The 26445-nt window shown below is 39.0% G+C and overlaps 1 protein-coding gene and 1 long non-coding RNA gene across 3 annotated transcripts; one reads left to right on the forward strand and one right to left on the reverse strand.

Annotated features, from left to right (window-relative positions):
- Positions 1–4242: 4242 nt before the first annotated feature.
- Positions 4243–26306, reverse strand: LOC103179136 (mitogen-activated protein kinase 13). 2 transcript variants are annotated; one of them, XM_007894260.2, is made up of 13 exons: positions 26174–26306; positions 25573–25716; positions 25148–25277; positions 18938–18996; positions 17950–18055; positions 17082–17111; positions 16039–16086; positions 15221–15335; positions 12478–12549; positions 11629–11708; positions 11284–11362; positions 6350–6523; positions 4243–5127 (listed from the first exon to the last, which is right to left on the reverse strand). In XM_007894260.2, the coding sequence occupies exons 2-13, from the start codon at positions 25686–25688 to the stop codon at positions 5051–5053; spliced, it is 1086 nt and encodes a 361-aa protein (XP_007892451.1). In that variant the 5' UTR covers positions 25689–25716; positions 26174–26306; the 3' UTR covers positions 4243–5050. The 2 variants fall into 2 exon arrangements, with proteins under 2 accessions (XP_007892451.1, XP_007892449.1); XM_007894258.2 differs by lacking the exon at positions 26174–26306 and having other exon boundaries at positions 25573–25987.
- Positions 12028–14872, forward strand: LOC103179135. Its single transcript, XR_487943.2, has 3 exons — positions 12028–12083; positions 12776–12912; positions 14850–14872. It is a non-coding gene; the product is annotated as an uncharacterized LOC103179135 (long non-coding RNA).
- Positions 26307–26445: the final 139 nt, after the last annotated feature.

Here is a 26445-nt window from a genome sequence, read left to right on the forward strand (position 1 = left end):
TCGTCGTCGTCGTTGCATTTGATATAGCGCCTCATCACGTCTTCCAGACCATCTCAAAGGCGCTTCCCAGAATGTAACTGCCATTGGAGGTGGGTACGTGCCAACCGCTGCCAAGGCAAGCGGGAGAAGAAGGAAAAAAATAATCCCCCGCCCAAGGGAAGGCTCGTTTGTGTGCGTGCAAAATGGGGGTGAGGGCGGTTGACCCATTAGAACAAGTCAAAAATGCTCAAACTCAAAACACCCACTGCAATTCGCCTTAATCCGCTCAGCACAAGCTTATTTTTGGCATAATATTGGGTAGATGTTTGTCGTCCGTCCCCCCGACCCAATTAAACGAGTGGCCCCTCTTCACCAGTGAACGGTTTGCCAACTTCAAAAAGCTGTTGGCAAAGTTTGTTTACGGTCATTAGTTTCTAAGGCAACGGGTAAACACGTTTCGCACTTGCCGGGTTTTGAGTTGAACTCGCGTTTAGGTTAATGGCCAAATCAGTCTTATCTTCCAGTCCTCGTGCGCTAATCAATAAACAAGTTATGTAAAAATCTCAACAAAAATCATCCCCGTGTGAATTGAATCTCTTGAAGTGCGTTCTCCTTATCCAGTTGCATTGAAACGATAACCCTTTATCACTGATCTAGTTTGACCAGGTAATTTATCCTATTCTAATTCACAAAGTACAAAAGGTACAATTCACATATTTCCATTCCTGCACTTAATGTGGATTTCAGGCAAAATACACAGTCACGCCACTTCGCAGTATGTGCTGCAAAGTGCTTTGAGGCAAGACATGATAAGGTGCTATATCAAATGCAAGGATTATTAATTGACAAGTGTTTTTTCCATAGTTGCCATACAGAATGGTTGTTGAACTTTGGAACCATGTTACTGCAAAAGTTGCAAATGTGTTAATATAAGTGGTAATTTTTCATTAAAAAAATCTAAAATAGCCATTTAGAAACCTTCCACATCCAAACTAAATATTTGCATAATGCAATTAAATTATTAAGTAGCACTTTTGTTCAACCTCCAAATTATTCCTTCTACTAAGTTACCTGATTAACTTAATTATGTAGTACATTTCATGTGAGAAACATCTCAAATTACATTTTATGAGTCCACAAGGACATCCAAGTCAGCAAACACAATGATGCTTCGGAGACAATCAAATATGGATGATGTAAACTGAGAAGAATAACAGCAAACCAGTTGAACATTAATGCCTTCGAGAATTAAGTAAATACAGCCTTATAACAATAATCACACTAAGCATTTTTCTAAATTGGATCAAGATTCTAGATTCATAGAATCCACTCTTGTGCCATGTTGTGATGATGATCCTTTATTTGCAATAAATAATTTCACAATACCTGTATAGAAATTCAACTTAATAAAACTGCCCGAGTGCACTATGCCTGAGTTGGCATTCATTTAAGAATGCCAACAAGTCCCAGGACTACCTATGGTGGTTGATATGAGGTTCATTGAAATGTGTAATTGAGATAGCTTTTCAATATTGACAACCAGCATCAAAGCCAGTTTAACCATTTACACCACCATAAACTACAGGTATTCAATTTCCCCCAAATCCTGTCTCAGCCCCTTTTATGAACTTCGGGATAGTAATTGTTGTGCTACACTTCTCTATAATGGAACTCCAAAAATATTAAATTGAGTCATTTATTTCCTTCAGGATTAGTCACCATAGTCATGAAAGGAGGTTAATGAGGAATATAATGTTTTGGTGCAATATACCACAAAATAGGTTTACACTTTTCTTTATGAAGCAAGTTCCTATTGTTCACCAATGCATCAAACAATGGGGTAAAGTGGTAAATGATAATATTCCAATGCTTATGCCAGTACTAGAAGGAGCAGCATGTCACTATCAACACAGCAGTGAACCACAACAAACTAAGTATTCCATTATCAACTTAACAATACAAAATGCATCACATGGAATTCAATCAACAAAAAATCCAGTTATGTCATTAATAGATGCACTACTCTGATAAGACAAAGAAACACAGTAATAATAATAATAATCCTTGCATTTGATATAGCACTTTTCACGTCGGGAGGACGTCCCAAAGCGCTGCACAGAACACACTAAAGTGTAGTGACTATATTTGTGGGCGAACGCAGTAGCCAATTGCGCACAGCAATGTCCCACAAACAGTCGTGGATTGAAAATGACCAATTTATTACTTTTTTGGGGTATTGGAGGGATTATTATTAGGCTCTGTGTGGAGTAGGGAAACTTGCCCAAGGTTTCGCCCTGACCTGCCGGGAATTGAACTCAGGTCTCTCGCTTGCAAAGCGAGTGCTCTAACCACTGAGTCACAGGACTCCACTATAAAGTACTCTTTATCTTGCCAGTCTTATCCATTACCCCAGACTCTTTCAGTTTCCCGTTTCCCAGAGCAAAGTCATCCTAGAATTTTGCAAAACTATCAAAAGGGTAGAACAACCTGATTCAGTTTGGATGAAATACACTTTAATTTCTTTGCAAGTATTTAATAATGTTTGTTTCCTTATTGAGGAAACAACACATCAATCTTGTAAATGAAAGGAGTGAAACTGACAGGTATAATTATACATTTCCTGCCTTGTCTTAACATCATTATGTATGTGTTTTATTTGGCTGCATTGTAGTTGTTGAACAGGAAGACCCAAGATAATGGCAAATAGTTTTGTAGAAGTAAAAAATTGTATTGAAGAACAACAGCAAGTTGAATTTGTAATTCTATTCCTTTTTGTTTTTATTTTGAATAAATATTTTCTCCGGCAACATGACTGATAAAGCGCTCTGAGACGATGCCCTGTGTGGTGGGTGCTGTGTAAGTGCAAGTTGTTATTGTTGATAAAGACACAGTCAAACTGCAAGTGAGCAATGTTTCTCACATCTGCTATTGGTGACTATAAAGCCAAAGAATCTAAGTAAGGAAATCGGAAAATCTAAACTTTTACTTGGATTACATGGAATCCAACCTCCTGAATTGTGCACTGATAGAGAGAGATATGTTAAACTGTTATTTTGCAGTGTATTTACCATCAAAAGAAGCTTTTTTGTTATGTCAGATGGTAGACACGAGACACAATGGTTCACTTTAATAAGATTTACATTATTTGATTATGTGTTTGTAATCAAACACTCACTCCACAAAATGTATCAAGTTAGGGGTAATGTTAAAGTTGGAGAAATGTCTAAAAACTACAAACACAAGCCACTTTCCATAATAAAACAATGTACAACTTATTAAAAAATAATAGTTTTAAATAACATTAATGTTTCAATAGCATTCCAATTATTATTATGCAATGAATTACCAAATTAAACAGCTAGTTGGTTGACCAGTAAAATTGTACTTTTGTATTTCAGGTCAGATTCTAAGCAGTGTGGAATAAGTATAAATCAGGCTTTCTTCTCTGTTCTAAGCTGCATGAAACTGCTTTGATCCTAATAGAATAAATACAGCTGTCACAAGTTGGCCTTGTTCTTTTTAAATAACAGATTTCAGTCTTGTCATAGGATCTGTGGAGTATGGGAAATAGGGCATTTGATCCTCTTTTCCCTCTGTTATATTCTGTTATAAATTTAATATCTGCTAATTGTACTTCTGGCATTTCACAACATTTCTATTTTAGAAACCTTGTGTCTTTCTGGTGATGTAATTATTATTAATAATAAAAATAATAATTGAATAATGTAATTGAGTTCCTTATTTCTGAAAGCATTTAACTGTACTATCTCAGCACTTTCTGAGTGTCATGCCGACATGTAATGTGCTAAATAAATGTAAATTGTTTTGTATCTGCAGTGTGTGGACAGCTGGATCAGCAAGAGTATTATACAGATAATGAATGAAAATGCATATTGTCGATTACGTGTACTTCATCATAAATTGGACATTCTGTGGTTGATGTTAACATGACAAATTATAATAAATTTCTGTATCATTGCTTAGTCGTTCACAATTTTATTTTTCTAAATATCAAAGCTCTATTTGAAATTTGTTAGATAGGTAGAATTAAATTTATATTAGCCTTGATCTAAATACTTGGACATTGTTTTTTTAAAGTAGTTTAGGTAAATTATAATATGCTTGCTCTTGCTTAAAATTAAGACTAATGACTACTGATGTGCAGAAATGTGTTTTACCCATTTTATTTAGAATAATGGCAAAGGTTAAAAGTTATGTTTTCACAATTCTATCCAAGCAAAGATGGCCACAACAGAAACAACCTGCAATACAACTATTTTTAATACAATAGTCCAGTCAGAATATTATGGTTTTGCAACATGCAGAACATTTCAATGATTTGTTTATCACACAGGAAAACATTAAAATAAGTAATGAATGTTTATGGAAAATACAATAAAACTACAACATTTCTTCAAGAATAAAATAATGGCTGAGTATCTAAAAATATAACAAATGGAGTCCTTGAAGTAGGACAGGACACATAAATTTTGCACCTAATTTATTGTGGTATGTTACATTACATGTGCAAGTCGGACTCTCTGATTTGCTGTAGCTCCTGTGTGCAATACTTCTCCATTTATATAGTAAACAATTTTAGGAAGGTATAATGTTGCAAAAGGTTGCAGTATTTTTGCACAAGGAAATTACTCAAATATTTCACCTTATAAACATCCAAGTACAGTACCAGTTCAGAATCATTGTATGTGCAACAAGCATTTGTGAAATGCTAACAGCCACTTCCAGCTTTAAAAGGCTAAAAGTTTGAAAGTCACTGCAAAGCCATCAATAATATTCTAGTCAGTGGAATTTAATTAGAAGCAGAAGCATTTGGTTGAAATAATTTCTCAACACTGAAAACAAGCAATACAGAGAGATTTGTACAATGTTTGGCATTTACATAGAACAATGTATAGAGTAACAACTTAATTTTATCAAGTAGGGATAATAAAATATATTTTTAAAAACTATTTTACACATTCATGTATGTATTAGTAATTTCAAGAATACTACCCATCTCTCCAGTATTCCAATGTTATTACCTCAAAGGTTGGCTTGTGCTGTTAGTGAGCTAGAATGAAGACTCCTTCAGTCTTGCCTCTAAACATGAAAGAGGGATAAAGCTCATCACTGCATGAAAGGTGTGCCCTAAAAACAAAATTAGGAAACATTAGCTTTTTACCATGTGCATCACCAACCAAACAGATGACAAAAACTGACCAACTCTTTCTGGCATTTTGATCAGTTCTGGATACATCCAGAATTGTAATCAGTGGAGGTTAAGTTTGAAAACTATTGCAACATCTTGTATTTGTATTGTGCCCTTGATTAATATTGAGTAATGTCTTGGGGGTGCTTTGCAGAAGGTGCCAGACGTCAAACATGAGGGAAGAAGAAGGTGGCTGTAGGCATGGTAGAAAAGCTAGGTTTTGGGTGGGTTTTGAAAGCAGGTGGAGAGGGTGGATATTTGATAGGTGAAAATAGAGTGGCTAAAGTCTCCGCGGCCAATGGTGGCGAGACAGAGGAAAGCACAGCAGGTACACATTTGCTGAGCGGGGGACTGTAGACGAGGACCTTGAAGTTGATCGTTGGAAGCCATTGGAACCTGGTGAGAAACAGGAGGGAATGAGGGGTACGCAAAGTTTTGTATGAGAAAGTATGCACGTGGTGGAGCTTTGGATGATCTGGAGCTGGTCTATGGTGAAGCAAGGGAGGAGGGAGTTTGAAAAGTTGAGTTTGGAGGTGATAAAGGCATGATGAGAGTTTCAGCAGTATTGGGTGCGAGATAAGAATTTACATTTACGCAGTGCCTTTCACATCAGAACAACAACAACAACAACAAGATTCCATTTATTGAGCGCCTTTCACATCGGGAGGACGTCCCAAGGTGGTGGTAGGTGAGTTATGTAAAACTTGAGGGTAGAAAGTGTCAAAGGAGAAAAGGTGGCTAAAGAGGACAAGGTAAGGGTGGTGGGGGAAGTGGAGAAAGATGCAGCCAAGCAGATTTTGTTGATTTTGGTCCCAAGGAATTCTTAGGACTTCTTCACAGATTAACACATGTTAATTAAATATACTGCTATTTCTAGCAATTTTATTGGCAGTGTAAATTACTTTAGATTCTCTCACGTTTCTGAATTTTTCAGTATTAGTCAATATATCAAAATTCTCTCAAAATCAAATGACTTGCGGCTTTACCTAAAATATACCTTCTGGGAAACACTTTCACTACATGATGCATTTCAAAATTTGCCTTAAAAAACATATTTCATACAGCAAAATTAAAACTAAGTTGTCACTGCCTGGTTAACATAATGTAGGAAATAATTTTGAGAAAGGGTAATTGGTCATTTGGCATTGAATTGTCACTTACTTTTCCATTGATCAACCGACAGCTTCAGATGATCTAAAGAATCATCAAAGGGCTCAGATTCAGTCTCTTCCCCTGGTTCTCTGTAAGGCTCAAAGTAAGGATGACTCAGAGCTTCAGTTGCTGACAATCGGTTGTCTGAATCTAACACCAACATTTTCTCCAGGAGGTCCACAGCTGGTGTGTCAACAAAGAATTTTTAGAAAAAACGAGAACTTTAAAACTTTTAGTCCCAAATAAATCATCAATAAGGTTGACATCATTACATCCCTGTTGAGGGTTTGGTTTATCTGTAAAACCCCATCCTTTGGATGAGATACTAAGTGGACGGTAAAGAGGACGTTAAAGATCCCATGGCATGATTTGAAAAGAAGGGAGTTTCTCCCGGTGTCCTGGCTAATAATCCCCCAAATAATATTCATTGCAGTTTGCAGGACATTACTGTGTGTAATTGACTGCCGTGTTACACCTAAATTACACAGTATGCTTAAAAGTAAAATTCTTTGAAGGGCTTTGAGAGGTGCTCCCAACATGAAAGGCACTATACCAAATGCAAGGGTTAGTGTAATGCACACCTGAGGATGAATGGAGAATATGATTTGTACTGGATGAAATGTTCACTCTGAATCCGTGACCAAATTCTCTTGGTTCTGATTATCGTTCTGGTGTTGGATGAATCATTTCTATCGCACAGTACTACCCAAGAGGGTTACAAACGTAAATATGAGCTCCCAAACATAACACCAACAACAAGATTACATTTGTATAGCGCCTTTCACGTCGAGAGGACGTCCAAGCGCTGGACAGAGTACAGCATTTCAGACCAGAGCTGGGGTTTACACCCAAAAAACAAAAACAAACATCACACTAATCCCTTTGGTATCGTGCTAAAAACTTTAAACATAATTGTCATGTGTGCCTATAATGCACAATCATTACACTTTATCCTGTAGTAAACCCTGTAAAGCGCTTTGCGATGTTTTGCTGACATACTGAGGCACTACATCAAACGCCAGGATTATCAGTTAACTGAATAAGGGATTCCCGAGTTGTAATAATAATAATGATAATAATCCCTCCAAAACAAAACAATAATTAATTGGTCATTTTCAATCCACGACTGTTTGTGGGACACTGCTGTGCGCAATTGTCTGCCGCGTTTCGCCCACAAATATACAGTCAATTCACTTTACAGCATATTCTATGAAGCGCTTTGCGACATCGAGAAGATGTGAAAAGCTCTATATCAAATAAAAGGATTATTATTAAATACTGCACACGTTTTCTTAGGATTGTGGGTACCATCCATTGCGCCACAATCAGCAATTCTCTAAACAACTTAGTCTTTTTATCTCTACCTTTGTTTCCTTCCAAGTCTGAGGCGGAAGCATTAAAAGTGTAAGTTATCTGACTGGAAAAGCTCCACCTCTTCAAAACACCCACGCAATGCATTGCAACAACACTATTTTGCACTTAGGTTAAAAATGCTGAAGTAGCAATGAAACAAAAAGTTCAGCTGAACATTTTCAAATGATTACCATTGCAAAGTTAAATCCAGCAACGGATTTGTACTGTATCTCTAGAAAAGCAATTTCGGCAGAGTTCTGGCATCGGGACTGTGAGGAATGTCAGGAATGTGGTGAGGGGCTGCTCGAGGTCACAGTAGTTATAAAGCTAATTGAAGCACACAGATCTGAGCCAAAGGCAGAATGTTGGCTAAGATGAATATTTCACATTAATGGAAGGCTTTGTTGATCCAAAAGCGCCTGAAATTTGTTAAAAGATCCAGAAGAAAATGTGAACTTTCAAAGTGCCTAATGCCCATATGTGGAGGAAGTCGGCTTCTTTTGTGCCGTTTGTGTAATAGTTTTGGTTTCCCCCTCCAGGATATGTCTTGTTTTTTTAAGATAAGGAGACTTGCTATTTGGAGAATCAAGTGGGATAAAGGTAAGGGCTTAAAAGGGCAAAGTACTCTAATATCACAATTAACATTTAAAAACATTTGTACCAGGAGAACACGTACAAATATTAGAAGTTTTGCTTCCAATTTCGTAGGATCGGCTTTTATTAACATAAAAAGATGCATCAACGATCTCTCTATTTGACTCAATACAGGGCAACTCCTTTACAATGTGGTTATTTCAGTCCATAAACAACAATGTCTTGCATTCATCTAGCGCTCCTCACGCAGGGTAGCGTCCCAGAGCACAAAACAGTTAAAACTGAAAGCCGGACGCTTTAAACATGCTGGAAGCTAAAATGGATGTCACTGACTGCGCCCTGTGCAAGTAATAACGTTAGTGGCGACCTGATGATCCACGTTGTGGCCAGTCGGTGTTTTGAAGCTCACAACTCAATTTGAAGCGAGCGCCGGGCAGACATTGGCACATTTGGGATTTTTTGGTAAGTAAATTTTGTGGCCTGCACCCCAATTTTGCTATAAGTGTACCCACGTTACAACAAAGTCTGTCGTAATGGGATTCTTTTAAGGGGTCTTTTAATGTTGCAGATTTCGATTTGAAAAGATATTTTGCTTATATCTTTGATGTATGCAGCTGTAAAAGACTTTGAACTCTTCAATTTATATCCCCAAGTTTGATTCTGACTAACTCAGGTCCCAGAGGAGAAATCATGCTGTCTAATCCAGTTCTGTTCCCTCTTCAATGAAAGTTACTGAGGGCATCCTGGTACAATCCTTAACAGGCACTTAAGTCGAATTAGTCTTGTTTGATGTATGACAGGAGGCGCAGTACAGTGGATCGTGCAAGTACTGTTAACTCTGGGATATTGCTTTGAAACCAGCACAAACCAGTGGACTGAATGATTCTTGTATTTGTTAGCAATAAAAGGTCCTGCATGAAACGATTCGGGGGTTGCTGCAACAAGAAAACTTTGAAACTTTGACTTTTTTTAAAATGGCTGTGTAGAAAATTGCGTCGTATCAAAGCAAAGCAACAGGATCACAGGCCAGTAAACAGTGTACCCCAAGTGTTCTGGGACACTACTCTGGCGCTATATAAATGCAAGTTGTTGTTGCACCCAAGGTTAAAGTAACGAGAGCCTCCCAAGTTTCATAAAGAAAAGATTGACCGTATTTTCTAATTATTCCATTTGTCAATTGGTTATTAATGCAATATACTTACAGTTTCATGAAGGCACTGACCACATGTTTTCATTACCGACAACATGAATAAAATCGTCTGACAGACACCTGTCTCCCAGCGCTTTATAACCCTTCTACCTTGGTTGACAGGCAAAGGAGGTATTAAAAATAGAAGGGAGCATTTCAATGAAATGCAAAACCTTCCTGCCTCTGGAGTTCTGATCATTTCACGTATTTGAATGCAGAATTGTCTCATTTTCAGTTACCCTAACTTACTAGGTTCTAACAAGAGACAAAATCTCCGTGAGAAACATGAGACCTTTTACCTCCACTCCCCCACTCCTCCTGCCAAAGGCATACTGCTCTTAGGAGAGTTCTTGACTCTCCCTTTCCTTTCCCACCAGACGCATACATTCCTCAGAAGAGATTTCATCTTCGCCCCCCACTCCCTACACACACAACACACTGCCTTAGGAGAGCTCAGTCAGGCACAGTATCACAGTAAGATTTACTTTACCAAATGAATACAAACCTTAACTTCAATAAAAACGTATTCAGTATTGACAAATAGGATACAAGAGGCATTGATCAGTCATTGAAAGTGTTAAAAAAAATAACCTACGGTCCGACATTCCTGCGCTCACTAATTTTAGAGAAAATGTAGGACATCCATAAGAGTGGAATGTGGGGAGGTTGTGCCAACAGTTGAATGGTTCATGATTACTGCTGATCTCGAGCATTCCTAACCCCATCAGATTCCAGTTAAAATCTTTAGTGTGAAGGAGAGGAAAAATGGTAAATTTATATCATTTAAAAGCTTGTTAAATGGCATAAAGGAGGAATCAGTGTAACATTACGAGCAGCCGAGGAGGACACAGCAAATGTATTTAACTCCAAGGAGGTCGGTCCAGGAATCCATGAGCTTAACAAGGGAGAAAGCGTTCCAGGCATCGCCACAGAAAAATAGTACAGAGTAAAATCTACATGAAAAGTCACTAGAGTTGATGGTAATTACAAGCAAGGTTATTTGAAAAATGTTTTCGGTACTATATCAAATGCAGGCAAGGATTATTATTACGATGATGTTAACTCTGCCTGAAAGCATCACTAGCTGCCATATTTTGGTGGATATGTTAGCAGAAGAGCAGGAGGGGAGGGCTGTCTAGATGTGCAGAGAGAATGGGAGGTACAGCAAATACACATGTAATCCATCACCCTCAAATAGAGCCTGCAAGCTGTCCACAAGGAGATGTGAAAACTGTGATTGATGTGTGTCTTGTCCACAAGCAAAGTCAAGTAGGGGCAATATAACCATAGGTACTGCACATTCAGGGCCAGTAAATATCACTAGTACGTCCACTATTATGCCATTGGGACTTCAATGATCTGCCTGTTCAGATAGATGTTAAAGAGAAAAGGAGTTTCTCCTGGTGTCCTGGCCAACAATCCCCAAATAAAATTGGTCACTCAGTTGTTTTAATGGCTGTATTGCCTACAAACAGACAGTCACTACACTTAATAATAATAATAAAAATAATCCTTTAATTTGATATAGTGCCTTATTGCACCATTTGAGACATCTGAAATCCTGTGAAGCAGTCTGAAACATGGTGAGGTGCTATATCAAATGCAATGATTATTATATTATTATTATCACAAGGGATATCTTAGGAATCAGATGGTTTACCGTGAATCAATGGATGACGACAACTAAGGCGCTGTTACATTCAGCTCAGCAGCTAATTAGCACATCATATCTTCAATATTCACTCGGTAGAACATTAACAATCAAGGAAGGCTGTGGTTAGATTGACTTTGCCTACAAATAACTTACCTAAAGGGCTGGCATTAGAAAAAAGTAAAGAAAAGTCTTTTTTCTTAATGTATGGCTGAGTTCTGATGTAGCGCCGAGCCTAAAAAAAAAGTTTTAAATATTTCAATAAGTGATGCATTTCAGTGGCACTCTTAATGTCGGCATAACTATCAGGTTAACATAGAAGAAACTTCATCATAATTAAGAGAGAGAGAAAGTGAGAGCACAGCGAGATACGAAGTATAACGCTCCATGAATAATGTGGAAATCTGAACAAATGTAACCATTGTTAATTATTCATAAACTAATGTAATCCAAAAGTTAGTGCAACATGTGATGTGTAATGAGTCTGAAATATTGCATTACCTCCGGACCATCTAGTTTCTGAATAAAGTCAGGCCCAGGTGTCCCTGTTACCTTCATGATCTGTGCCAGTTGATCGAGGTCTGGATCTTATTGTTAAGAAACAAATACTGCTCTCAAAAGCAAAAAATTATCATTCTTCACTAAAATAAAACTGTTTCCCAACTCACTGTGACAGCCATTTGCCTGAGACACGTGGAAACCCATCACCGTGCTTCACAGTATCCAAACAAGACGGATGGTTCCACGTACGCATGCCACTACACATGGAAGTTTCCCCATGTCTGCAATGGAATGCTCATTCTTTCACTGGAGGGATGCGTCCTGCTTATCTAATTCCGGAGAGCATCAGGCGCAGGTTATCGAGACCCGAGAGTTGGGGACCTCAGGAGTGTGTGTTGAGATACTTCTGGAGTCTAGCTGAAACAACGCAGCTTGCCATTTGAGAGCACTATCAGGTAAGCTTCCCATTACTTGGGTATCACCCTTCCCAGTATGGCTTTGGCTTACAGGGTTAACAGTAGCTGAATGGAAAGAATCCCTACTCCAAGCTCCCCTCCAGGTCCTGGCCATGTGCCATGCTCGTTGCAGCACTGCAGACCGGTCTGGCTCTGGATTACCGTGATCGCCAACAGAGGGTTGACTTGAATTTCATATTCCATTGCCAAATACATCAACTTGGAGCCAGCTCAGCTCCAAGGAAGCCCTGCTTGCTTACTTTCTAGCTTTCTTGCTTACTTACCCCCAAGGAAGATAGTTACTTAAACACAGAATACCCCCGCCCCACCCCAAAAAAAAGCAATAGCCCAAATTACACATTAGCTACAACCCAGTCAACGTTTATAAGGATACAGTCTTTTCCTTTGAAGAGTATCTTGCCTGTGATCATTTCAGCCAAAATACAACCAACAGACCAAACATCCACTGAAGTTTGAAAGGAAACGGCCGTTAGGAAAAGCAAATGAAATAATTGCACCAAATCAAGCATCTAAATCCAAAAACATAATTTTGATTTTCAAAATACACACTTCACTAAAATTCTGTGAGCTCTTTAAGACATTTCGACACAGCACTGGATCAAACTAAAGGATTATTATAATAAATTGAAGTTTAAAAAGTTGCCGTTTCTGGATTTATTGTGTTCCTACAGGACAAAGTGATACAAAGGAACCTGAAGAATAAGATTCCAAGAAGGATGGGCAAAATCACCAGAAACTCATGCAAGTTACCAGCTGTTCATTTGTCAACATGAAGCTAATTGAGGTCTTGGACAAGGGTCTGAGAAAGGTCTGGGAAAGTTTAGTTTGGATGTTTTCCAGCTATTTGCAAGGCAGACCTTGAATGCAGCTAAACTGATACCCAAACCAAATTTCCACTTCGTAAATTAAAGGAGATCTGAAATATAAATTATATCATCCACAAATATTAAACTACCATTATGTCTCTGATTGAACATCGTAGCAAGTTTGGTGGAAAGTCAAGATCATGTAAAAACCATGTAGTTTGGAGTAGATGTTTGTTGGTAAACTCCAGCTTGTTAAATGTTATTTTAAGTGAATTACTCTACAGGTTGATGCACTTTTTAACAGTGCATCAGATTTCTTCCGAGTGTTTCTTCGTAGAATAGATGTGCATGCTTAAATGCAGAATTTAGTTTTCCTGTTAAAATTAGAGAAGCGCTCCAGGACGCTATCCTGCGTGAAGGGCGCTATATAAATGCAAGTTGGTGTTGTTAGTCCTACCACCTAAGTGCGACCGTTATATTTTGAGTCACAGTATTTAAATTTTCTAGAGTTAAGTCAAATTAATTCTGCTTTACTAAATAACTAAAGTGTAAAGTGGACTTGTAACTCATAGTAATTTAAGATAAAAATGTTAGCGCTTGGAAGCTTTTCCTTATCCTGCCCCTTTAACTGGATAATCTACCTGATGTTTGTTAGAAAACTCTGCTGCCACTAACAGTTCATAACAGGGAGGTTTAATAAGCCCCTGGAGGCTCTTTAGTTTATCCTGTAACTATTAATATCGTGTCTACTTTCAAAAGCAGAGTGTAATTGGGGATCTGCTATTACCATTACCATTATGATAAATGCACATCGTGAAATAAGATACCTGAAATGTATTTTTTTTGTATATGGTTACATGAAGTGGACAGAACGAAACAGACTATCCGTCCAACTCGTCCGAGTCGGATTTTATATTACACACGAGTTTCCACTGCTCCTAATCTGCCTACCCTCCACCCCACCACGCATGTGGCATAGCGCCTTATCATGTCATCGTGACGTCTCAAAGCGCTTCACAGGATATACGGTCAAGAGGATTAACTGTGCATCTTGTGGGTTAAGTGCTACAGTCAGTTGCGCACAGGAATGTCCCACAAACAGCCAATTTTTTTTGGGTGGTGGGGGGATGCGGAAATTGAGAAATTAAACTTTTGTATATTTACAGAAAGAGAGAATGATCCCTCACTGAAAGGGCAATAATTGGTGCTTAATCTGGTTTAGTAACCTGATAGATATCATGCTACTTGTATGATGCATTTGCAGTTCAAGTATATTTAATTTTGCCCTTTAATACTCCAGGCAACTAGAGTGGGAAGCCAGATTTAGAAGTATAAGGTAAAAGCCAGATTTTTTCATTTAGATTTAGAGTTAAAAGCCAGATTTATATTTAGATTTTGCAGTGAGAAGACAGACTTTTACTTCCTATTCCAAAATTGCACTGAGGAAGTACTCTTTAATAACATTAACAACGGTCCTTTAAATGGTCTTTGAGCAGAGACCAAATCAATTTGCACCACCTACGCTTAAACAATGCTGCAAACAGTGTGAATTAATTTGCTGTCCAAATTGTGTCCTCATTAGTTGTTACCCCCGGGGCTCAAATGTAATTAAGTGTAGATCGTGCAACTCAAACCAGGTTTATGGCGTAAACTCAATGCCATTTTCAGGATGATTTGATACCTAACGTGCAATAGAAGCTGGACATATGAAAGAGAACTATTTTCTTTCCTATGGCAGTTATTTTTCTCAATTCTATTAAATGGTGTCAGCTTGGCTTAGTTGGTAGCACTCTCGCCTCTGAGTCAGAAGTTTGTGTGGGTTCGAATCCCACATTGGGACTTTGAGCTCACAGTTTGGGATTCACTCTAACAGAAGAATCTTTAGACTGACATTTTATAGAAACTTTAAAGAATCTTGCCCTGTCTTCTGCCTGTTTAGGTGAATGTTGAAGATCCCACGGAAGCATTCGAGAAGAGGAGGGAGTTTCTCCCAGTGTCCTGTCCAACAATCTTCCAGATCAAATTGGTCATTAACTTCATTGCTGTTTGTTGGACATTGCTGTGCGTAAATTGGCTGCCATGTTTGCCGACAAGATACACAATCACTACACTTTTCAGTAAATCGTGTGAAGAGCTTTAAGATGTTTCGACGGCATGAAAAGGTGGTATATCAAGTACAAGGATTATTATCTCATAAATACATTATGAACACTTATCCAGGGAAACACAATTTTTACAGTCGTTATGATAAGAATGTTTTTGAGCTGGAAGTGAAATGACTTTCAGAGGTCGGAGTTACTGGAGACGTACCAGTCTGAGTGTACCTCATCCAATTCAGGATGACTTCAGGAGCACGGTACCATCGAGTGACCACATACCCCGTCATCTCCAGATCTGCCTGCCTGGCAAGACCAAAGTCGATGATCTGGAGCAGACAAATACGTTTTAATAATCTGATCTGCTGTCTAATAAATTGGCCACTCAATCCACCACTGTTTGTAGGACATTGCTGTGAGCAATTGGCTGCTGCATTTCGTCCACAAAATATACAGTCACTTCCACTTTACAGTATATTCTGTGACTCCCTTTGAGACGTCGCGAAGACGTGATAAGGCTCTATATCAAATGCAAGGATTATTATTGTTTTTATTATTGATTCTGATTGATTTGGGCTCAAATCTTTTTTAAAAAAGTAATAAAGAACAGTTTGGGACAGCTTAAATTGATATGATGCATCAATAGATGTACATGAGCTGCACTTTCATTAATAAACGTCATGGTTGGCAGGACTTTTAACTAGATCCGTTAGCCTCACGTGCAGAGAGAGAGAATGGTGTCGTTCCTTAGTTGTAGAAGACGTGCAAATATACGCATGCCCTCTCTTGGTCAACAGGTGGAACAACATTGGTCACCTCTGTAGTCAAATCTTCCACAGTTTGTTACACCTCATAAAATACACACAGTCACTCCTCACTTTTACAGTATATCCTATGAAGTACTTTGAGACATCGACAATGTGATAAGCCAGTGCATCAAATGCAATTATAATTTCAAGTGAGAATCAAAATAAAATAAGACAACAGCTTCGTTGGCCGTTAGCAAAAAAGTATTTTTTAAAGTATTTTTACCTTCAACTCACAGTCTTTAGTTATAGCCAAATTACCTGGTTTTAAATCCTATGAACAAGGGGGAAAAAAAAAGTTTAACAACATGAATAAAAAATCTTCCAATAAAGTTTGAGTATTTCAGCAACTGAACGCTGTTTCCTACAATTCCTGTGAGCAGCTTCTCATCTACAATACTCAACACCCGATTCTGAGCTATTGTTAGAATTTCAATTATGCTTTGAATGCAAAATTTTTTCATATACACCAGAGAGTGTTTATTGATGGAGGAATGTTTTGCTATATGTTCCTTCTACAGATAAGGAATCCAGTATTAATTTTGCCATTTTTCTTATTTGTGTTAAATTGAAATACGTCTCAGTTTCAGAATAGGGACTTCCCACCTTTCCCTTTATTTGGTATATATTGTAGATGTTTCGCCTACATTGGGTTGGCTTCACCCACCCACAGTCCCTCTGATACTGACCTCAATGCATCTGGTGAGGCTGAACCTCCTGATAGTTTGAAGCTTCGCAATATCACAGGTAAAATATGGGCAAAAACAATGTAGAAGTTCGTCTACAAAATACACAGTCACTGCACTTTACAGTGAAATCCTGTGAAGCACTTTCAGACATTCTTCCGACGTGAAAGGCAGTCAGTCTATTGAACACGAGAATTATTATTTATCGTCATTCACCAATGTATTTTGGAAACATCGTAATTATTCAGTAGAGGATTTCTTTTCATTAACTTTAGGAAAATGAAAAAAAAAAGGAAGTGCAGTGGGTTTGGGGGCAAAATTGAGCAATTCTCAAACCGAGAAAAGATTCTCAAAACCTGGACAGACCCAAGTTGAAAACGTGGCATTAGTCACACCTCCAAGTTTACACCTTAACACAATTGGTTTTAGGCTTAGCTCGATGTTGCCCACAATTACACTGGAGTAAAGACAGGATTATTTAAGATGGTTATAAAACTTTTACGATCACATCAGAGCCCTTAACTCTCTGCTTTCTGGCTTTGCATAAAACATAAAACCAGATTTTCCAAAAGCAATAACTTACCCTGTGGATAATTCCAGCTGAATGAATATACTGAAACAGAAGAAACAGATATTTATCACCACAAGTATTGATGCAACTCGACCACATAAGTAGATTTATCTGGTTTGTTGGAAATCCGATGGCCCAGAACAAGAGTTAATTGCAAACAGAAAACATTAAACTACAGTATTAAAGTCGTCGCAGTGTAAAGCAAACATAGAACAGGCCTGTAGCACAGTGAGATGCCAAAGTGCTACACTAAGCGCCATGGTTTTTTTTTCTCAGCCTTACAATTCCCTCCAGGACTCTTTCCCAAACTGCAGTTTCTCACGAGTGGTTTATACCACTTTTTGGTCAGGAATGGTGCTTGCTGGATGCTCTGAAGGGGAGAGAGAGAGGGAAGAAACCTAAAACACGGGGGTGGAAGTTCATGATCCTCCCATAGAGATGATATGCCCAGCAAGCAGAAATCCAAAGAGCTAAAGGTCACTCCTTAAATGAGAATTGTCGAACGCATTAGGTGATGGAAGCTTCGACTTTTATTTGTCCGCTAATGCAGACCTCAATACCGCCAGCGAGGCAATCTGAATTCACTGGATTCAAAGCTTCACAGTGTCACAGACGAAAGTAGCATCAGTTTACGAAAAGCAAATGGATTTTAAAATGGTGCCGCTATTAACACAACCCCGTTTTTCATGCTGCGTTAAGAGTGTAACCAAAAAATGTTGGGTTTTATTTTTTTTAAAAACTACTACAAACAATAATCCTTTTTCAAAAGATTTCCCTTTGGAGTTTCTCAGAATATTTCCAAACTTTTTGCCTTATTTTACCTCACTTTCCAAATTATTTTCTTTTTTAAAAAATAGACAAAATCAAAAAGTTTACTCACCTTGAGACCTTTTAATATCTGGTAGACGAGGAACTGAATTCTGTCTTCCGTCAATTTCCCCATAATCTTTTCCAAATCGGCATCCATAAATGGCATGACGAGGTAACTGAAATGGAAGCATTTCCAAGTGACTTTGTTGCATTTTTATCTCAAAGTTTTAAGCAGTAACAAACTTAACCCCCAAGTATTCCCAATCAATGGTTGCCATTGTCGGTGAGGTGAGGTCAGCGCAATCCTTTATTGCTCTCGTGCTGAAGCTCAGGAACGACCCAACATGGTGTGAGTTAAAACGTTGTGGGAAACCACATTCACAGAACAAAATTCACTTGCGATCGCTTTCTGCCGTAGAGAAGTTCCACCTGTAAATCATTCCCTCAAAGCCAGGGCCCGGTGCTCAATGCAGGCAATCTCATCTCGGCTTTGATTGATTGAGGCCGCACTTCAATGCCCACTGGACTCCCTGAATATACAGTGACCTTGTTTCTCTCTCGATCTCGATGCGATTCGCGGCCCTGAAGTATTAACTTGTAATTTTACTGTAATTTTAGGAGCTCGTTTGCTAACTCGCGCTCTCTTTCCACGCAGAATCATTGCTTGTGGTTCGCAAACTGAAACCATTTTACAATTTGTTTGTGCAAACAGCAAAGCAGGATTAATTTACTGTGAATTCTAACACTATAAAATGATGCCTCAGAATACGGTAACGCTCTACTTTGCAGAACCGCAGACACAATCACATTACTGTCCAAAGCGCATTGCTGCGAGTGCAGCTGTTAGCAAATACAAGGAGAACAATTCTGAATCGATTTGACCAAGAGGACAAAGACATACTATTACTTGAACTTTAGCGCAGCAGTGACTGCTCTCAGTGGCTGAACTTCGTTGTTGGCTTTCAGATGTTAATTCAAAGGGACTGTGATCACTGCCATATATTATACACACACATATATATACAATATATATATTATACATTCCCCAGAACACTTACAAATTGCGAAACCCTCCCAGTGTAACGGCAGGTGTGTAGACATCGAGAAGACCAATAACCTGAAAAAGAAATGTACAATATTCAGTCGAGTAGAGTAAATGAACTTCACTTATCTGGATGAGGGCAGCAACAACGAATCATCATTTGAAGGCGAGGATTTTGAACTCTATCCTCTGTAGAGCCGGGCGAGGGTGGGGGTGATGGGATCACAGAGTTGAGAGGACGCGAGCTGCAGAGTTCTGGATGATCTGCAGCTCGTGGAGGGAAGAGTTGGGAAGGCCGACAACATGAATGCACGAATGAGGGTTTTGGTGGCCTGAGGGGTGAGGCAGTAGTGGAGCTGGGCAATGTCGGGTCATGGCATGGATGTGGGGTAGAAAGGATAGTTGAGGGTCAAACAAGACGCCAAGGTGCCAGACTGGCTCAGGGAGGTAGAGTGTGCATCCTTGGATGGTGATGTTGTAGCGCCTGAGGTCGAAGGCACTGATGGAAGCCAATCAGGAGGGCCTCGGTGTTGTTGACGTTCAACTGGAGAAAGTTAGCTCTCATCCAGGACTTTCCAATGGAAAATGTTTGAATTATACATTAGAGTATCCATAAAAGAATAAGCACGTTCCCACAAGGGGGCATAATCCCTCTGTAAAATTTGGAGAATCATACGGTTAAATTGTTGGGGACGGAATGGTGTACGTAATAATAGGCAAGGTAACAAAAATAAAAGCTTGTATTAAAGGCAAATGGCTACATCCGTGTCATAGACCACAGATGATCACAGGAACACGAGATAGTAATCCTTGCATTTGATACAGCACCTTTCACTTTGGGAGGACATCTCAAAGCATTCCTGTAACAGTGTCTGTTAATTTGATGATACCTGAACTGAAGCTTTAAATAGTCATATCTCCAGAGAGAATCAGAGACTCATTAGTAGTAAATAATACAGAAATAATACATACAGTCTTGATGGGAAAAGGCCATTATGCCCAGGAATACTAACATCGATATTCCCAGTAACTTTCCCATCAAATTGTACGGAGCACAACCCATAGTTTTTGCCTTTATTTCCTTGCTTGGTCATTTATTCTAAATATTTAGAATACTTTTTCCTAACATCTGCTCTGAATATAATTTTCAGTTTTCCAGTCTTGTCCTCTGGTTTTGGCAGACTTAGAAGTAATAGTCTGGGTTTTCCTTATACATACACTAAACAAAATGTATTTTAGATTAAGCACAGCAGACTATAAACATAATTTTCGTAGCTTCATGCTTGGGATCAGTCTTTTTATTTCCTTTTTATACTTTTTGGTAGTGTAATACCATTCTGTGTTTGCTTATTTATGATAAAACTAAAGATCAAATCCAGACCTCATTACTTTCCATACATTGTTTAGCTTCTGGTTCTGCTGGTAATAATACTAATAATAATCCTTGCATTTGATATAGCACTTTTCACGTCGGGAGGACGTCCCAAAGCGCTTCACAGAACACACTGTAAAGTGAATTGACCTTATATTTGTGGGCGAACGCGGCAGCCAATTGCGCACAGCAATGTCCCACAAACAGTCGTAGATTGAAAATGTCCAATTTATTATTGGTTTTGGTGGGATTATTATTAGTCTCTGTGTGGAGTAAGGAAACTTGCCCAAGATTTCGCCCTCTGCCTGGAATTGAACTCAGGTTTCTCGCTTGCAAAGCGAACGCTCTAACCACTGAGCTACAGGACTCCACGGTAATGTAATGTTGTAATGTCACTGTTGTGAGCCAAATAAAGTGGAGAAACTCGTTTGTTTAAAAAAAATACACACAGAGCCAAGGCCAGGTTCTGTATTATTTCCTACCAAGAAGCCAAGAGAAGGTTGAGGGGTGATCTGGTTGAGCTTTTTAAAAATAATAAAAGGGATTCAACAGGGTAGCTACAGAGAAACTATTGCCTCTGGTGAGGGAATCCAGAACAAGGGGGCATCATCTTAAAATTAGAGCGAGGCCATTTAGGAGTGAAATCAGGAAGCATTTTTTCCAAACAAAGGGTAGTGGGAATCTGGAACTCAATCCCCCCAACCCCCAAAAGCTTGTAGATGCTGGATCCATTCACATTTTCCACGATGAGGTGGATAGATTTTTGTTAGGTCAGGACATCATGAGATATAGGCAAAGTGAGAGGTGGGTGGGGTAATTGGAGTTGAGGTGCAGATCAGCCATGAACTAATAGAATGGCAGAACAGGCTCGAGGGACTGAAACCTGTTCATATGTTCCTTAAGACAAGCTTTTCAAATTTTATTTTCTTAAGGAATCACTGCAATTCTAGGAGTTGCGTTTCTTGCAATAACAGAATGTGTTTTTCTTTTAAAAATGGCGAGCGGCTGAACGGACTACTCCTGTTGTATGTTTCTAAGTGAATTATCAATTTATCTGGAGGGTTGTTGTCCAGAGACACTGGAAGAAACTCTCTCCTCTTTTGAAATATGTCAGAGGATCTTTAACAAGCGGACCTGGGTTTAATGCCTCATCAGAGGTCGGCTTTTTGGAGTGCCAGTGTAAACTATGAGCTAGAATCCCGATGCGGTCTTTGAAACCCCCCCCAACCTTCTGATCCAGTGGCGAGAATGCTACTGGCTGTGAGCCAAGCTGACACAAGTGTACGAACTGAAAAGTTAATGAATCAGTGAAATAATAGCGTGAGAGAATGCAAGCGTGTCTTCATGATAACGTTTACCAAGTACACTAATTTGGGCCTGCCCAGCGTTGCACAGCTGAATTCCGTACAACAGAGGAATTACTTTCAGATGAGAAGACAAAAGCAGTCCCACAGCACAGAAATGAGCACTTGCTCGCTCTGATCAGCTCAATCAAGCAACATGTTTACCTTCAAATAGAAGGAGCCTTGATTTTTTTTTCCCCCCCAACAACCATAGTGTACTTTGCACCATCTCAGAAAAAAATAGCGCGAGTTCGGCACTGTTGCAAATTCTACCTGGTGATAAAGGTATGTAACTACAAATGAGATTATTTAAATAAATAATAATAATTATCCCTCCATTTGAGATAGCAACCTTTCACATCAAGAGGATGCCTCAGATTTACTGTAGGGTGTAGTGACTGTGTTTTTTAGGCTAACATGGCAGGCCAATTTGGACACAGCAATGTCCTACAAGCAGCCATTAATAATAATAATAATCCTTGCATTTGATATAGCGCCTTATCACGTCTTCAAAACACCTCAAAGCGCTTCACAGAATAATAATAATCCTTGCATTTGATATAGCGCTTTTCACGTCGGGAGGACATCCCAAAGTGCTTCACAGAACACACTGTAAAGTGAATTGACTGTATAATTTGTGGGCGAAACACAAAATTAAGTGAACGACCATTTTTTTTTGACCCGGGAGGAACTGCCTTCTTTTTTCAAAAAGTGCCGTGGGATCTTTAACATGCATCTAAACGGGCAGACAGGACCTCGGTTTAAATGCCTCATCCAAAGAACAGCACCGCCAACAATGGTAACACTCCCCCAGTGCTGCCAAGAATGTCTGGCTAGACGATACGAGTTCTGTTGTGGGTTTTCTCTGCGGTCAGCCGGGTGTCTGACACATGCAGAGGCTCCTCACCAGGTTTAAGAGTATCCAAATCAAACTGAGAATTCCATGCATCCCACCTACACATGGAAATTCTAGAGATAGGTTGTTGGAATGTGGGCTTGAACCCACAACCTTCTGGCTCAGACATGAGTGTTGCCACTGAGCCAGACTGATGCCAAAAACATATAGAAAAGGAGAGGGAGGGAGGAAGAAAGTTTGATTTGCTGAGTTATTCTGTGCAAAATCCTCCTACAAAACCAGAGATGTAATCTTGCATCGAAGGGTTCTGCCGCAACATGTAGCTCCATGACTAACTTCCTGTTACACCGTATTAACTCAATGGTTTCAGATACTTTGGTAAAGCTGAAAATCAGCTAAAGACCGTTTCATTCTCCACGCAGACTGGAGGATGTTACCTGTCAAGTCACTGTTAAATTTTTGGGACCGCTCACAAACATACACAACAACAGGACCTCTTCCTCATTTCACTATTAACAATAATACTTGCACATATATTGTGCTTCACGTCTGAAGAATTTGGGAAACAATGGGTGATTTAATGGGGATAACAGATTTAACGATGGCAGGGAAAACATTTAAGTTTATAATTTCAGTAAGTAATTTAGTTCAAGGCTACATTTATAATAAGAGCCATTTTTCATGTTTTAGCCCACAAAATACACAGTCAATCCACTTCACAGTATATCCTATGTAGCGCTTTGAGACAGCTGTACTACGTGATATGACGCTATATCAAATGCAAGTATTATTATTATTATTAACAAGCTTTACAAAGATTACAATTGCAGTATTTCAATGTCACAGTGTAAATTTACAGAAACAGTTGTCAGGGTTGATATAAACCAGGATAATGCACTCTAAACTATGATCTAATTGTATTCATCCCCTTTAATCCCAACTTTGTGTTTTACATGCTGGAGGCTCTAAAATATTCTACATGGAATTGCTTTTGAGAGAATAATCCATGCAACTAGAGTTCTAGTTTGTAGCCTTCGGCAAGTCAAGGAAACCAGTGCAAGTTGAAATAAACCATCGGAGGAAAAATCTTGGGAAATTAGTAATAGTCTAATAGTCAATGCAGATCCGAGTTTGATTTTCAATGCAGTAACAGAACAATGGAACTGTAATGATTACCAGATATATTTACTTTATGTCTCATTTCAAAGATTCAAGGTTCACCTTCCTAAGTCAATGAGCAAATAGGAACTCCAAATGTTAACAAACCAGGTTCTTTAAGAGTTAAGCATTTCACCCTGTTGCACAGGTGCAAAATTATATAGTCACATAGAGTGCCAATAGTGCAGAAACAAGTCATTTAGTCCCATTAGTTCATGCCGGTGTTTATACTCTGCATGAGTTTCCTCAATGGGTTCAATGGCTTCCTTCTGTGTTTAAATAGGACTGATTTTATATTTTAGGCGAGATTTGTTTGATGTTGGCTGCATAAACCCAGATGGTAGCAGCCTAAAAGATGTTGAGGAGCAAAGGGATCTAAGAGATTCATACTTACAAGCAAGATAAACACATGGAGGAGGGAGGGAACAGAAGGGAGAGAGTATGGAGTGAATGGAAACTCCTATGGAGTATAAACACTGGCATGAACTTGTGGAAGCAAATGGCTGATTCCAATGCTGTGTGGTCTATGAAATCTATGTAAACACTGATGCATGAGAGAAGGAAAAATAGGGTTTGGGAGAGGAGACATGGAAGCTCATGTGGACCATAAATACTGTACCAGTATAGAGCAGTTGGGCCAAACTGGCTTGTTTGAATACTGTAACCACCTGAGCCATTCTATATTAGAGGATAACTGAGCTGTCTATTCCAGTGAAGAAAACTATAACAACTGCAGCAACTTCAAGAGTCTCACATTTCTCGATTCTATTATTATAAATGTAGCCTTAAACTAAATAAGTATAATGAACATTAAGAGAATGTCTTTCACTAACCCAGCTAGCGATCCTCCAGATACATTGTTCAACAACAGCAAGTTGCATTTATATAGAGCCCTTCATGCAGGGTAGTGTCTCAGACTGCTTACATTCAATTTTTGGCTATTTTAAGACTTTACTGTATGGAAATCAGTTGCCTGGTCTCCCTATAAACAGTCACTACACATGACAGCAATTATCCAAATAGTGCTCCAGATGTTATAGGTGCCATATCAAATGCAAAGACTACAGCTAGGCTCGGTGCACTACATATAAAATAATTGGCCAATTCATTTTTTACAATAATAATTATAATCCTTGCACTTGATGTAGTATCAAGTCACAGAATATACTGTAAAGCGAATTGATTGTGCATTTTGTGGGCGAAACACAACAGCCAATTGTACCAGCAGTGTCCCACAAAAAGTTGTGACTTGAGTGACCAAATTATTATTCAAATTATTATTATTTTAAAAAGGGATTGTTACCCCCGAAAGGTGATCCACCAATCGAGTAGCAACCGGGTTCCCACTTACTGATTGTTTGAAAATAGTTTTTTTTTAAAAGTACAGCATTACACTTTTGGGACTGTATTTTTTTTTCCTTTAAAGGATGAATTGCTCAAATTCCCAAACCACCATTAAGGAGGTGGTGTCCATTACACTCTTTCAGTGAAACTTACATTTTCATGCTTCATGTGTTTCAGAAGTTTCAGCTCCCTGTAAGCCCTCTTGGCATAAATCTCAGACTGAAACGGCCTGTACAGCTTCTTTATTGCCACCTTGGTCCCTGTTCGCTTGTCAGTCGCTGAGCTGTTTTGGAAAGTAGTAGAGAGTGGAGTGGAGAAGAGAAAATATTTATAGTAAGTACATTGTAGTATACTGCAGTACAGTACAGAAGCACCTCTGTTTTGTTCAAATGAGAAAATGGCTACACAGGTTCTTTTCATTAGCTTTTACCACTGCCCTAGCTCCTAATGCAAGTTACTTTCTCTGGGCTGAATTAAGTTTAAATCCAAAGGAATTGCTCACAAGATTCTGCGTTCAGCCTGTGATTACATGGACCTGGAGAAGTCAGCCCTTGACAAAGGCTGTTCTGTAACCTTACCAAACAGTGCCGTAGGCTCCTGATCCTATGGGAGTCATGTTCACGTAGTTGTCTGGAACGTCCCACACCGTGTTCTTGATCTCATGACGGTAAAATCCTCTCCGCGTAAAGCTCATCTTGTTTTCCAAAGTGTCGGTCTTCTAACTAGGTAAATAAATAAAAAATCCAGATCACTATGTACAGGAGTTTCTTTCTCAAGAAAAAGAACTGCTGCGACTCTCAGCAGCTCCCAACCTGGTGAATAATCAATATGACTAGTGCAATAATGATCTCCCAAAACATATACTATTTCCTGCCTCCCACAAACAGAGCTGCCCAGTTAGAGAACTAGACAACAGGGTGTGTTCCTCAACCTCCAGAGGCTGTCTACTTCAACAACAAAAAAGTATACCATGCACTCAGTGGCATTGAATATTAAAAATTACGACCCTTGCCCTCTCTCCTTCCTTCCTTCTCACGACAACAGGTTTAGGAATAAGTGCTTGCTTTTACCCCCAATTTGCTGGCGCACATAAGCTTCACCCAAGCACATAGCTATATGCTTGTTTCTTTTTGGGAAATGAGCCAGTTGGAATTAACCAAGGTTTAGTACCTTACCTACCTTCTTCCATTGTATGTGCAGCTGTATGTGCAACTCCAAATCCACTGACTAGTTTAAACGTGATTGCTGCAGTTATGTATTTACTTTATGGGTGACCCCTCCTTTTAGTCAGAAAAGCAGCCAACAGTTTGTTTTTAACATTTAGGTCGGGAAGACGTCCCAAGGCACTGCCTTCAATTCAGTCAGTACAAAGTAGTAATAATAATAATAATCTCTGTAACACATTGCTTTGAAGTGAAACAAAACTGGCTGGGGAGCTTTCCTCAGTGCAA

Source organism: Callorhinchus milii, unplaced genomic scaffold, assembly GCF_018977255.1.
Source record: "Callorhinchus milii isolate IMCB2004 unplaced genomic scaffold, IMCB_Cmil_1.0 Scaffold19, whole genome shotgun sequence".
Taxonomy (NCBI): domain Eukaryota; kingdom Metazoa; phylum Chordata; class Chondrichthyes; order Chimaeriformes; family Callorhinchidae; genus Callorhinchus; species Callorhinchus milii.

What these genes read in the sequence shown, in the direction of transcription:
- LOC103179136 (XM_007894260.2), bottom strand. Translation starts at nt 25,688, where the DNA reads ATGAGCTTTACGCGGAGAGGATTTTACCGTCATGAGATCAAGAACACG. An exon ending in CTGGGAGGGTTTCGCAATTT is followed by an intron (nt 18,056 to 18,937) that starts GTAAGTGTTCTG and finishes CTTCCATTTCAG; the next exon opens with TTACCTCGTCATGCCATTTA. An exon ending in AGATATTAAAAGGTCTCAAG is followed by an intron (nt 17,112 to 17,949) that starts GTGAGTAAACTT and finishes CTTCTGTTTCAG; the next exon opens with TATATTCATTCAGCTGGAAT.